This window comes from Podarcis pityusensis (assembly GCF_964106645.2).
Source record: "Podarcis pityusensis genome assembly, chromosome: 9".
Classification (NCBI taxonomy): Eukaryota; Metazoa; Chordata; class Lepidosauria; order Squamata; family Lacertidae; genus Podarcis; species Podarcis pityusensis.
In genome coordinates, this window is record NC_138034.1 from 33,555,699 (window position 1) to 33,570,600 (window position 14,902).

The window sequence follows — 14,902 nt, forward strand, 5'->3', positions numbered from 1 at the left end:
TTATTCTTTATCCATCCAGAAATTTTAATCTGATTACCAAGTTACTTGGGAACATTATTGGACAGAGTAAGGGAAAAAGTTGTACTATTCCTCTTCTCTTTTAAATAAGAATGATGAAAGTTATTTCCATGTGAGTAGATGAAACCCAAGTCATTATACTTATTTTACATGGCTCTTCCACAGAGACATAAACAAACTTTAATTGCAGTAAAGCATTACTTACAACACCAAGTTTTTACTGCATACATTTGCAGTGCCATTATTTCATGAGACATTAGAAAACATCATCTGCTCACCTGCACTGCCACATATCAGCAGCAGAAGTTGCAAGTGACTGCTAATTACTATAGTGTGTTTAGTATTATTATCATCATTGTGCTTGCCCTACACATTCAGGATTTGTATTCAAGTTAGGTAGATGAGACATTCATTCAGATATTCTTCCCCTATGTTGAATATGTAGGATTGCAAACAATGGAAGAAAGTATCTAGCAATTTGTTTTTATGTAGAGCAGATTACTGATTTTTTAAAAAAAATACTCAAAAAACTCAAGTTAAATATTGTGAGCTACACAAAATCCAAAATATAGGGACTTTCCACAGTACAGTATACTAAGTCAACACGTAATAGATTAAAAGCTGTAAATTCAGAGCTTCTGCTTAAAAATTTAAAGTTTCTGACATCATCTTCCACCATTCCATTAACTCTTCCTTTTCTTCTTCTTTTCTTTCAGACAGAGATTCCAGGTCAAAATCAACCTAGGCATGAGAAAAATAATAAAATAAAAAACAAGAATTTTTTATGCACATTGGACTTTTAACTGAAGTAACAACCTGAAATTTAGGACCTCTGAAATTCATGAAACGGCTTTCATGGTAGGGGCTGCAGTCTTATGCCTGTTAACTTGAAAGCAAGCTTCCCTGAACACAGTGGGTCTTACTTCTAACGAAACATAAAGATGCTTTCTCCGATTTAAGAGGAATGACGGGATATAAATGGAATAAATAATAACACATCAAATGTTTACCTTCTATGCTCCCACACCAGGAATGTTAAAAGGCCTGGAATATTACATAGAGAGCCTATGAGGTTACCTTGTGGGCATTGTATTATTGCACAATATACATCTAACCAATATGAAGTCACTGGCATGCAATACAAGGCTACGCCAACCAGGCAGTACTTACCCTAATGGCAGGACTGAAGGGAACAGCCACTTTTTTAGTTATTGCTAGATAACCTGGTGCAGAGCCAGTCACTTTATAGTTTCCAGGTACGAGCAATCTCCAGTAATCACCATCCTTAGCTGTGGAAAAAGCAGTATGTTACCACTTCCAGAAATATTCTAGAACCAGCAGGAGCAACCTTCAGATATGCAGGGTCTGCTTTGGTTTCTTTACTGTTTGTCAGGGACAGGGCTCCCCAGAGTGACGATGAGGATGAGGAGGGGGGCAGAGAGTCAGAGGATGGCAGGGACAGGGCTCCCCAGAGCAACGATGAGAGGAACAGAGAGTCAGTGGAGGAAGAAGTAGTTTTGCTTCCTTCTCAGCAGTTTGAAACTAGTCATGAAAGCGAAAGGAGGCTGGAGAGAGGCCAAGTCACTGATAAGCAGTCTCTGACAATAACACGGGGTGGGGAATGATTCGTCAGAGGAAGAGGTAGGACGACAGCCAGAACCTCCCCATGCTCATAGGTTAACGAGGGTCAGGGAAAGGCGTCAATCAAGGAAGCAAAAGGTGGGGTTCTGGCGAACATCCTGTTGGCGCCAAAATTGGAGCTCAGATGCCTCAACATCTTGAAAGAGGCAGGAGCCGTGGGAGCTGTTCTGAGTTTGACTAATAGTATATATGGGATTGGGAGTGGTGGGGAGAGAGAATGTGATTCTATTCTTGACATGCACCCATTATATAAGCCCGTGTCATCACCTGTTTAAATGTATCACATATGGCATAACTTACCTGAAGTAATATCATGGTTTAGTCCCTCTACAGAAATGGTGGCATTAGCAATGGGATTGCCCTGAAGATCTCTAACAAATCCTTTCACCCCACGATGGATCTGAAAAAAATACTTCTTTGTTATCAATAGTCTGTCTTTTCTTATGTGCTCTCTGTTACATCTGTTAAATAATCTTTTGAGCCCTGTGAGGTAGGCCAATAATGCCCTTGTCTTAAATATGGTGCATTCAGTCAGAGACACCCCTTGAAAACTGCAGGTTGATACCCCGGCTTGTTCCAAAGTGGTTAATCCTTGTTTTATGGTTTGGACAAATCAGGAAACTATGGTTAAATAGAGATGTCTTTGAGTGAAGTGGCTGTATGTGCAAGCAAAAGGATCATTCATACTTTGGCTTACTCAAGTAAGCTGAGATATGGTTATCTGAATGCAGCCAGTGGCTTGATTAAGGCCATTTGGTGCATTAATGGCAGGGCTTTTAACCAGGGGCTTCCAAGCAAAAGAGCGCAGGACTTGAGTCCAGGCATGACACGTCTTATGTTGGGACACCTTCTCCACTAGCTGGAAGTTCATAAACTCTAGAAACACAGAAGGTAACTTTGCAGCAGCAAAACAAAATAAAAACATATTGACTACATAAGGCCGTTCTAGTTTGCAGAATCTTTGCAGATGATTCTATGTGAAACAGTAAGTGCCTAACAGTTAACAAAGTTATCTTGTAGTAAAGGGTGAAAGCCTGCAATGCCCTCTGTATACATTTTACAAAGAATTAAATAGGCATGACTGAATGAGCCAGTCCTTGGGAATATTTTATTTGGCAAACTGGGCATTTCCTCCCTAGAAAAACTAGTTTTAAATGTGTTTTTATTCGTCTCTAGTTTTACTAGTAAACTACACTGAGTGCATAATAGTACCAGTTACAAAGCATAACAAACCAATAATTCTTCTATATGGATTTTTTTCCCCTTGGAGAAACTATTTACGAAACAGAAGGTTTCTGGGTGCTGATTGCAGTGCTGTGATTGATCTCTAATCAAATCCTGTAATATGTGATTATGATGCCCATACTGGGAAGTGTTCACCCTTGCAGTTTTACAATCTATTACTTCTCATAGTTACAGCGAGTAAGCATATCCTGTTGCAAGAACAATATGACATTTAAATTGCAATTCCTATGCAGATACTTTTGGTGAATAAGCCTCACAGGGCAACAAGATTTGTTTCTGAGTGTACCTGCATGGCACTGTGTTGCAGGTGGAGCTGTGGTCTAAGCCACTGAGCCTCTTGGGCTTGCCAAACAGAAGGTTGGTGGTTCAAATCCCCCTGACCGGGTGAGCTCCCATTTCTCTTTCCCGGCTTCTGCCAACCTAGCAGTTCAAAAGCACACCAGTGCAAGTAGATAAATAGGTACCACTGAGGTGGAAAAACAGTGTTTCCATGCACTCTGGCTTCCGTCACGGTGTTCCATTGCGCCAGAAGCGGTTTAGTCATGCTGGCCACATGATCTGGAAAGCTCTCTATGGACAAACACTGGCTCCCTTGTCCTGAAGCGAGATGAGCACTGCAACCCCATAGTCGCCTTTGACTGGACTTAACCGTCCAGGGTCCTCTACCTTTTTACCTTACTGTGTTGTTAGTCTGTATAGACCGCATCTAAGTAGTATGCAGAGTAGACCCTAAGGCAATTAATTTAAATGAGACTACTCTGATTTGGTCAGATGCCACCCTGTATACTTTTCCCACCACAGTGAGATGACCATACTCAGGAACAGTACAAGTGACAACCATTAGGCACTTTTTAGAAATAATAGCAGATATTCTGAGGGATCTGATGCATTAGACCTAGTCAGGCATTCAGATTCCTCATGCAACAAGGCCAAAGCTCTAGCTTCACCCCACTTCCCTCCACAAGGCAGAGGAATAGCTACTGAAGTAGGTAAACTTTTGAACTCGTGTAAGCTCCCATACAATTTGGAGTCCTGATCTCCCAAGGACTCTCACTGCCTTGGGAGGATACATGAGTATAGCAGACTCCCCAATTCAGATACCTGCCTCCAACTCATGGAAGAGTGTGTACACTCATCCTCTCTCTTGCTATTGCAGTTGTGTGATGGATTAGAAAGCCTGAATGAGCCTTTTGTTTGACCTGTAATACAGTGCTGGTGATTCAGAAAACTAGTGCTCTCAGCTAAAAGTTACCAACTTTTAATAAATCTTTTGTAAACAGGACTGACATTTCAGTGCAAGAACACATTCTATTCTCTAATCCTCAAGCAGGGGCAGAATTTATGCAATTGTTTCTGAGAGAAAACCATTATCACATGGTAATCTTTCCTCGCCATTCTACTGTGGTTAAGCTTTCATGTAAAAAGGTAGCCTCGTGTGGTTAGGTTCATAATCATGTTTTGAAGTGGTTTGAACATAGATCAATATGTGATTAAATCCCCAGTCTGAGCATATGGAGTGCAACTAAGCAGAAGACTGTTTAACTATTGATGAACAACCGGACATAACTAATCTGGGGTTGGTTCCTGCCCCACTCATGCCATAACTTGCCCTTCCTACTTCTCTTTTACCTGCTCAATATAATTGATAAGTGAATTCTTGTTGTCCTCCCAGTAACTCTTCAGTGTTTCCTCTGGAGGGAATTTTTCACAGCTAAGCTCCACAGTGATTTCAAAACAATTGCTGCTGAGGTAGTTGAAGTCCTGCATGCCTGCATTATAAGCATACAGACAGGTTGACATTTGGACAAGCATTGAGTTCTATGCAATGAAAACAGGACTTAAAAGATGTCTCTGTGTAATCTCGAAAGCAGGTCTCCAGCCCTACAATCTGTTTTTAAAAGTCTCACACATATATTTCAGGGTTGTTGTTGTTGTTGTTGTTGTTTTTCAATTTTAAGAATGGTTTTCTCCATGGCATCAAAATTTTCAGAAATGTTGTCCTCTCAAATTAATGTAAATTAGCTAAAGGCCACCCAGAGATAATGTAGGAGAATCAGAGCTAACATTTATTTCTTATTTGCTTGAAGTATTCATGTTGCCCTTCAGTATATAAAACTCCCTGGGCAGCTAACAATTCACTCAATATGTGATTCTTGAACTCAAGTCAGATACATAATGTGCCGAAATGGCTAACTTCGTGCAATGAATATCTTGGCAGTCACAGCTCTGTGTAATGATTGTGTGAAACCTAATATTGCATCTGGTGCGTATATTCCACTGGGATACAATTGGCTCAAAAAGTTCCATTTTCGGAAGCCAAAAAAACAGTTTCCAGGTATAGTTCAATTAATTCCAGATGAACAAGGAAACATGTTATTATGTGTACAATAAAACATGCAAATGACAGATAATGGCACAGCCAATGAAGCTTCTAGAAATAATTTGAAACAGGGGTTTCTTCCTAATCTTGCAATTCACCAAAAAGAAAAACCAAAGGCAATGTACCAGTGCTAATGATGTGGAGGAGACTTTAAAACGTTGGAGCCAATGTTAAAATGTGTGTCGACAGTACACATTACCAGCTGCACATGTTTAAGACATTATGAATCAATCAAAGACATATGCTCACCAATAAAAAAGGAAGGAAGGAGGGCGGTGATGAGTGAGTGAGTGAGTGAGTGAATGAATGAATGAATGAATGAATGAATGAATAAATAGGAGCAGGCTTCTGTATATGCATCTCCTTCTGGGTCCAGAAGTAAATATACAGAATGTTCTAATGCCGACATAGTTGGAATGCCCTACATAGAGCTCACCATAGTCAGCACTGATCACCTGAATGGTGAGGTGCAGACCTGAATGTAGGTTCTCTCTTATTATCAGGGTTGAGAACAGGAGACAAAGGAAAGTAAGCCTGAGTTTAGGGGGCGGGGCTTCCTTGAAAAGATTGTCAGTCATGTCCAACTTGACAACCGTGCATTCAAGTCTCCAGATTTTGGCTACATTTTGTTTTTCATATATACCAAATATTTTAAATGTGGCAACTAAATACTGTGTGACACTTGAAGATTGATATCTCCAGCAAACTCTAGGCAGTGTACCAGAAGGTTATTTTCACAATAAAGACTGTTAAACACTGTTATTGGGTTGTTGCTTTTATTTTGATTATATATATTGTGGTTTTTATGTTGATTTTATCTGTGAACCGCCCTGAAACCTCCAGGTAAATAAATAAATTAAATCAACAAATCAACGGTGCTCCATTTAAAAAACAAATAAAGCTTAAGAAAAATGTGATATTGATGCAATTCACTGTAAATACGTTTTGCATAAATGTTAAGATGAATGTGCAATGCAAATGACAGTGAAATCCTAACCATGCCTACTCAGAATTAAGACTTATTGTATTCATTGGGGCTTACTCCCAGGTAAGTAGGGTTAGGATTACAACCTTAGACATTGAAGGTGGTATTCTAGACTAGTCCTACTTAGAGTAGACCCACTGATGGACATGACTAACTTAGAGTCATTGCTTTTACTGAGTCTACTCTGAGTGGGACTTAATTGACTACAACTCCACATTTTAAAGTCAGCCCTATATTACCATAGTCTGCTAATTTCATAATGTGTCACAGCATTGCATGCAGGACATCTTGTTCCCCTTTGTATTTGCTATACAAAGCCTCCATTTGCTATAGTAAAACCTATGCCACGAATGTTTGTTGTGTGCCCAACAATAATAATTTAATTAAAATGAGTAACAACTGCAAGAGTTGCAGACTAGGCTAACAACACCTTAAAAACAAAGGCCGCAGTCCTGCAGCCTGTAAAGTTGCTTTGCTCCTATTGACTTCAATAGGACTTAAGCAGCTAATGTACAGGAATATATCCATCAGCACTGAAAATGCAGTCTGGCTGCAGGACAAGGTAATCTTCTTGCTGGTGCTATTTCTGTGCAGGAGAATCAGATTAGAGTCCCTTAATCCTGCACTTTGGGAGCCCTTTTAGGAATACAGACTAGCAATGCTCAGGGGTGCTTAAAAGCAAAGGAAAACCCTCCAATGTCTGGCTATTATGTGTCTTAGGGGAAATTGACTGTTTCACTCATATTCATCTATACAGGCAAGGTGACCAGGTACTTCTATGTCGTCAATAGTTTATTCAACAGGTGCAAGCAGTGCTGAGAAAAGTTGCTCTTCTTGAAATTTGTCGTTCTGCTTAACTATTTTCAAGGCACAGGAAACCTGTCCTTCTTTGTACCTTGTCATCCTGTACAATTGAACAAAGAAGCTTTTGAGTTTTATGGTATATATGCATAGCTGTTTCTCCCCTCTCCTCCACTGTATTCTATATCTGCCTCTTACATCCTCTCTCTGGTCACATATTAAGCTTTTTGTGTGGCAGGGATTCTCTCTCCAAATTGCTTGGTGGTTAGCCTCTACCATATCGGGATACTTTTGTAGTAGATACAAGAAATAGCAAGGTAGGCAACAGTCAGTATGACTGTCACTGATTGTTGTGAGTACAAATCATTTATTCCCAGAGGGCCACTTCTCTCATCACATTTGAGAGATGAGCTTTCAGAAGACACATTTACCTCTATAGAGATGTGCAAAGGTGTTGACGGAACAGTAATACATTTTGCCAAGTTAGACTTACATAAGTGAAGGCAAATTTTTAGAAGTTGCAAGTTTTAGCTACAGTGAAGGGAACCAGCAGTTGATTTGCTGCTGAGACCCACTGTCCATTCACGTGTGTTGGTGTATGTGTACACACTGTAATTGTTATTCTTTACAATAAACGAATCTCTGAAGTATCGTAACGGATTGACACAAACCTCCTGGAACACTGTACCAAGCCCCACCATTGGTTGTTCCATCTATGAAACTGCTGTCGTCATCATTCTTGCGACACGGTGGCCTGTTTGGATCAGACATGGCGGGATTAAAGGATGAATAGCTTCGAGCTAAGCTTTGGAAAATAGCGTCATCTGGGCAGGAGCTGTATTCATGTGCACTACCTGAGGAAATAAAACCAAAAACATGTAGAGGAACAGATAGACTTATTTTTTTCCTATGTTGTTCTGTGTCTGTTGCTTTTGCCCAAAATATTTACTCTTGGGGGTGGGGGGAGTCTCATAGGAAAAAGGCTGGATGCACTTAATTTATTTATTTCAAATAATTTTTAAACTACTTTGCATTTTAAAAGATTATCAGAGCCATTTAAAACAATAAATCCAAGTTCAATAAAAGAGCTCAGAACAATAAAACAATCATGAAAACAAAAACAAAGGTAGCTAAAACTAGCCTTATTTGTATTTATTTAAATCTAGTCACATTGCACATACAAATCAGGCAGCCACGTTGCAGTTAAAATTATCTGAGCAGTTAAAATTATTCTAGCTTTGGAGAGATTCTGAAATTTGATTTTAAATTCATTTTGGATTACATCGAGGACTGTGGGGAGTGGGACTGTGGGGAATGGGTGAGCTGGATGAAGGGTGATGGAGACAATTTTGGGTTGGAATCCCCCAGAGACCTACTCCTCAACGAGAAAGGAAAGAAACTAAGACAGAGACCAACAAGAGACAAGGAAAAGGGCAAGCACAAACAAGATGAAGAAGAATTGCAGAAGGGACATGGAAGAGATTTAAGGGCCTCGGACATAAGGCTTCCAGGCTGATGGACTAGACGGAATGGACAATAAGGACTGACATGACCCGAGACCAGGAAGAAGAGACGCTGGATGATGATTGGAAGAGAATTTATAATGGAAACTTTTTTATTTTAGAATCAGCTAATGAATATTAGGGAAAATGTGGGAATGAAACTATACGACTCTAGCAGAAATGATATTAGGAGTTATGTATATTTGAAATTTAAGATTTAAGTTTTAAGGCACTTAGGGGTAAGATAAGGATAAATAAATCAAGGTAATCTGAATAATAGAATATGTCATTTAGCCACCAACATTTAGGGACACATTTACACATTTACATTTTATAAAGATTACATATAAGATATTTTAAAGTATACTTAAGATGTAGTGTGTGAACATTATGTCTAAACTCTCACCTGTGTTTAATGTTGAAACAAGCCAGTTTTATAAACCATAGTTTGAAACTGGCTCATTTTAGTAAGCAACCATGCCCTTGCAGGGTGCTGAATGAGGCCACCTTTCCTCCACTGCTGACTTCTGGTGTCTACAGTCATTCTATACCAGGGGTCAGCAAACCTTTTCAGCAGGAGGCCGGTCCACTGTCCCTCAGACCTTGTGGGGGGGCTGGACCATATTTTGGAGGGGGAAAATGAACGAATCCCTATGCCCCACTAATAACCCAGAGATGCATATTAAATAAAACCACACATTCTACTCATGTAAAAACACTCTGATTCCCAGACCATTTGCGGGCTGGATTTAGAAGGCGATTGGGCTGGATCCAGCCCCTGGGCCTTAGGTTGCCTAATCCTGTTCTAAACCTTACTCTCTTACACTGTAGCTGTGATCAGTAATTCTATCAGCTGCCAGTGGCATGCAGAAATACTGTATCTTTCTGAAGACATTACATACTGCCACAGAATTATGGAAACTGAACTTTCTACAGCTCCAGAATGATGGCATATTTCACATGCTTGTGAAATGAACAGATTGCACATTCAAGCATATTGTACATACCAGTTCGAGTCTCATCATAAGGGTAGTTTGCTACAAGGTCCCCACCATGGAGGTTGGCAGACAGCACAAAGGGGATATCCATAATCCAGTGAATTACACTTTTTGTTTCAGGCGCAAGCTATTGAAGAAGAAACATGTATTATTCACCAGCACTTCAAAGCCAGTAAATAGGTTAATACTGTATAACAAGCGCTATCACATAAGCTTTATTTAGAGTCCTGTGAAATTCCATGACTTCTGAAAATTGAATCAGAATTACATTATATATTCAGGATGTACCAATAAAAGGTGCTGATGTATGATTACAACACACAAGTTTACTAATAGGTGCATTACACAAGTTGAGTGTAGTAAAAGGTAAAGGTAAAGGGACCCCTGACCATTAGGTCCAGTCGTGACCGACTCGGGTTGCTGTGCTCATCTCACTTTATTGGCTGAGGGAGCCGGCGTACAGCTTCTGGGTCATGTGGCCAACATGACTAAGCCGCTTCTGGCGAACCAAAGCAGCGCACAGAAATGCCGTTTACCTTCCCACCGGAGTGGTACCTATTTATCTACTTGCACTTTGACGTGTTTTCGAACTGCTAGGTTGGCAGCAGCAGGGACCGAGCAATGAGAGCTCACCCTGTTGCGGGGATTCGAACCGCCGACCTTGCGATTGGCAAGCCCTAGGCTCTGTGGTTTAACCCACAGCGCCACCCACGTCCCAGCTGAGTGTAGACTTAGGCCTAAACGCAACACATTAATGGGCTTCAGCCATCTTAACTCTCTGTTGGATTTAGGCCTCAGAGTCACACAATATGTGTATGTGAAGAAGCCCACAGAGGTCCCCTGCTGCCTTCACCCATTTCTGGCCTTGGGTCCAACTGAATATTCAGAAGAGATCTGGATCTCCAGGGAATGTCTAAGCAGCAGCAGGTTGAATTTGTAGGGGAGAAAATATGCCACTCTAGAAGCATGTCATCGGGTGGCTAGACTTTTATTCTGTCAGACCTATAGCCTTAAGGAATTTTATGCTTGGTTATGGCCTCTTTGATATTCTTTATTGCCTAACTTTACTGTTCTTTGTATTCTCTGTTTTTAATGTTTTATTATTGCGATCATTGGACTTTTGCTGTATTTGTTTGTACCATAAGGCACTTTGAGGGTCTTCCAATGGGAAAATGGCCCATAAATACTAAAACAAATGAACAAAGAAGTGTTGAGAATACATTTGAGGTCAAGTATGCCCTTCTGCTCTACTCTAGCAAGAAAAAAGGATGCTCTTTAAAAAGATGTTCTAGCATCATGCTCTTAAAAACACTAACATGTCCTGTCCTGAAGCCCTTGTCCATCCTATCTTGAATTCCTAGTTCTGATCCTGTCTGCTTGCCTTTTCAGCATTCCTGGTCCAGAGAAGACCTCAAGTTGAAACCTAAAAAAATACTCCTCTGGATTTTGCACAACCTTTGGTTTTCACCTTGCTCTTGACCATATTATACATAGGTTCTGGCCATTTGTCTACATCCATCTGCAACCACATAGACAAAAGGAGAGGAGTACCAAAAGGTGGGGGAGGGGAAGGTCTTTCCTCTGTAGAGTAAAACTAGTCATCTGAAAGAAACATGCTACGGAAATCTAGAAAGGTTTATCATGTGCTGAAATATTTGAATCAATACAACTTTCTGTCCCAATTCTGCTTTATTTATTAAATTTTCAGACCCCCGTGGATTGATTCTTTTTTTAATGCCTGGGTGGATCTACACACAGGAAAGAAACCACTATAAATAAGTCAGAAATTAAATCATTATAGAAAGGTTTTTGTTCTATCTGGCTCCATCTGGTGTTGCATGTTTATAACGCATTCAAATCACTGTATTTTGATTAATGTAGATGAGTCCCCTGATTGAAAGGGCATATGGAACTCTCTGAAGAGAAACAGATGACCGTCTATAATGTTGATGGTAAACTGCAATTATTTACCTTTGGGTTCTGATCCACAGCTTTCTTCAGGCTTTTCAGTAAGTGATTATTTGGACCTCCTTCTTTCTCATGGACATAAACTATTCTATCCAGGTCAGGGAAATTTCGGTTTAGATCTATTCCCTGGGCATTACTTCGGCCAACAAACCAATCTTTGAGTTCACCAGGCTAAAAAGAAGAAGTAATCAAGAGGGATTATTAGAAAATAGCACTGATGCTATCATTTAATAGTATAACATAGTTTCCATGAGAAATGGCCCATTTAGCTCATCACTGTGTTGTCTTGGTGGTGACTTGAAAGACTCTCAGAAAAATTCAAAAGCATGGCATTCTGGAAACATTCACCAGTATCTGCATCTAGTCCTCAGAAGCATACTGATTCTCGTGGCTGATTTAACACATGCATATTCTTCACTTGATGACTGACACTCACTGTCTCCGTTGACAGAATTGTGTCTGAGTTGATACGCAAGTTCTGTGGTGCTTAGCCACAGTGAATTAACCAAAATTAACCAAAAAATATAGCTAACTAGCAGCCTCATACCTGACACTGCTTAGGAATTCGATATATATAAAAAATTCACTGCAGTTTTGAAAATAGTGATTAAAATCAGTGCAGTTTTGAAAAGTTCCACCAGCTATCTCCAGTCAAAAGGATGTCTAACAGTATCCAGAGAGAGAAAGAGAAACTTGCTACTCAATCTCAGGAACCGTCATACAAAATTTGGTTATGATATCTTAAGGTGTCCAAATGTACAGTGAACAAACAAATTTCCAAAATACATAGTAGATATTGAAAATTACATGGGTTAAAAAAATGAGTAGACATTCTAATAGCCACTTCCTCACAGCTGTATAAAATTAGGAGTCCTTGAAATTTAGAAATAATAGTTCAATATGAGATAAATGCACACATCTACTATGTATTGATCAAAGTATTAGTAGCAATGTTGGTTCTTGGAATAAGAAATGCAGGACAAATATGAAAAAGAAAAGCTTTCCTTTGGGCCAATCTGTGTTTAAATGCAAGGTGTCCATGAGAAAATGTAACATGGAGCCACCAGAGGGTGCTCCCACACTGAACATCCCTAATCTATAATTTATTGGTGTTTCAAGGCAACCATGACTCACTTATCAGCAAGTAACTTTGGGATAGTTCTAACTGCATGTACAATGTATCTGAAACTGAAAGAAGCTAGGTGAAATCTGCAAAATGCTCCATGTAGAATGCCAGTGAGAGGAAGTGAGATAACACCAGGCATGGATGACAACGATGAATGCCTATTTATGCACATTATGTAAGCTAAACCACTTAAAGATTCTATTAAACACTGGCCTGCGAGTGCTCCAATTGGAGAACAGCCTTTACCAAAGGTATCATGGACTTTGAAGATGCTCAAACTCAGGACAAAAGGGAGAAATGTGCTAAGAGGAAGGCACGCTTGGCAAACACTCACTGTAATCAACTCCCGCCCGAAAACCTATGTCCCCACTGTGGAAGGACATGTGGATCCAGAATTGGCCTCCACAGTCACTTACGGATTCACTGTTAAAACCGTGTTTATGGAAGACTATCTTACTCAGCTACAAGTAATTGCCAAAGAAGAAGAAGTAAGCCACTTAGAGATTGGTATGATTTTTTATAAACAAATGTTTGTGGCATTGTAGCCACTAAGGAACAGTGCCATGTAAGTGGCCTTTCACTCATGACACACACAGAATAATCCAAGTGTATATGTTATGGTTACATTGCTAAAGCTAGAAGGCCCTTGGGGAGGTCATTGTCAGGGTGGGAAACAAGCCCTCTTCTTACGTCCCAATCCACACATTCAATAAATGTGTGCATTAGATCAGGAGACAATCCACTGGCCCTGGCCCTGGCCCCAATTTCTGCACGCTGGGAGGAATGTACAAAAATGACTTTGCATATGTACAACTGTACATGCTGTTCTGGATCTATACTCCTGATCAGGAACCTTAACCACACAATATTGCCTATGTGGCTAGTAGCAATGGACCGCCTCATCCTACATGAATTTGTCTAATCCTTAATAATAATAATAATAATAATAATAATAATAATTTATTTATACCCTGCCCATCTGGCTGGGTTTCCCCTGCCACTCTGGGCAGCTTCCAACAAAATATAAAAATCTTCCCTAAACAGGACTACCTTCAGATGTCTTCTAAAAGTCAGATAGTTGTATATTTCCTTGACATCTGATGGGAGGGCATTCCACAGGGTGTGTACCACAACCGAGAAGGCCCTCTACTTGGTTCCCTGTAACTTGGCTTCTTGCAGTGATGGAACCACCAGAAGGCCCTTAGAGCTGGACCTCAGTGTCCAGGCTGAACGATGGGGGTGCAAACACTACTTCAGGTATACTGGGCTGAGGCCATGTTGGTGGCCATCACTCCATCCTGTATATCATCCACAAGGACATAATATAAGTGATGATTTTAGCCACCACTGTAAACTCCTCATTTCAAACCTGCTGCACTGAGCAATAATACCACTGGTAAATGCATTCAACAAATTCTATTAATGAAAATATTTGCTTATGTGGCTACTGCTTGCATACCTGTGACGCTGCCTTCTCAAAGCCATCTGGATTCAGCGACGGCATGATGTGGATACGTGTGCTGTGAATCAAGTTGATGATGGTCTCATTGCCCTTCTGATATTCATTGCAGAGGTACTGAGCTAAGAAGATGAGGAGCTCCCTTCCCACAGCTTCATTTCCATGCATGTTGCCAACGTATTTGAATTCTGGCTCCCCTAAAACACAAAGAAAAATGTGGTGTTGGGCATATACACATAACAATAATCAAAATGAATAATGTACACATCAGATCACACGCAGAGAGAGATCATACAATCATATAATAAAATCACCCAGATCCTAGTTTGCTTCTCAATTCAGGGGGTGATTTTTATCACCTCCCACCTACATCTAAGGCTCCCCTTCTTGTATTCATGTAAGGAAAGTCAGGACTCAAGTTAATGCGCACCAGATCATGACAACCTAGAATCCAAGCCAACATGTATCAGATCACACTGACGGGCTAAAGTCCTGTACAGTGTAACAAGGAGTGATGTCCAATTGAAATAATAATGCAAGCATGTGTAATTGCATTCTGCATTATTGTTGTTGACGTATTTGATTTTCTAAGATTCCCATTCACTTTTTTTTTTTAAATGCAGTTATTTGTCTACAGTAACAGAATTTCCAGTGAACCCTGTAAAACGGGCATGTATGCTATACACTCGTACCTTGCAAGTTGAACAGAATCTGTTCTGGAAGTTTGTTCGACTTCCAAAACATTAGGAAACCAAACTGTGGCTTCTGATTGGCTGCAG

The 14,902-nt window shown here is 40.1% G+C and overlaps 1 protein-coding gene across 1 annotated transcript in view; it reads right to left on the reverse strand.

Annotated features, from left to right (window-relative positions):
• Nucleotides 1-14,902, reverse strand: part of CPE (carboxypeptidase E) — a 62,887-nt gene continuing 47,985 nt past the window's right edge. Inside the window, exons 2-9 of the mRNA XM_081021761.1 lie at nucleotides 14,124-14,320; nucleotides 11,542-11,709; nucleotides 9,580-9,697; nucleotides 7,742-7,924; nucleotides 4,534-4,673; nucleotides 1,960-2,059; nucleotides 1,189-1,307; nucleotides 1-759 (exon numbers count right to left, since the gene is read on the reverse strand). Of these exons, the coding sequence (XP_080877887.1) occupies nucleotides 661-759; nucleotides 1,189-1,307; nucleotides 1,960-2,059; nucleotides 4,534-4,673; nucleotides 7,742-7,924; nucleotides 9,580-9,697; nucleotides 11,542-11,709; nucleotides 14,124-14,320 (1,124 nt within the window). The 3' untranslated portion in view covers nucleotides 1-660. The remainder of the gene's footprint in view (nucleotides 760-1,188; nucleotides 1,308-1,959; nucleotides 2,060-4,533; nucleotides 4,674-7,741; nucleotides 7,925-9,579; nucleotides 9,698-11,541; nucleotides 11,710-14,123; nucleotides 14,321-14,902) is intronic.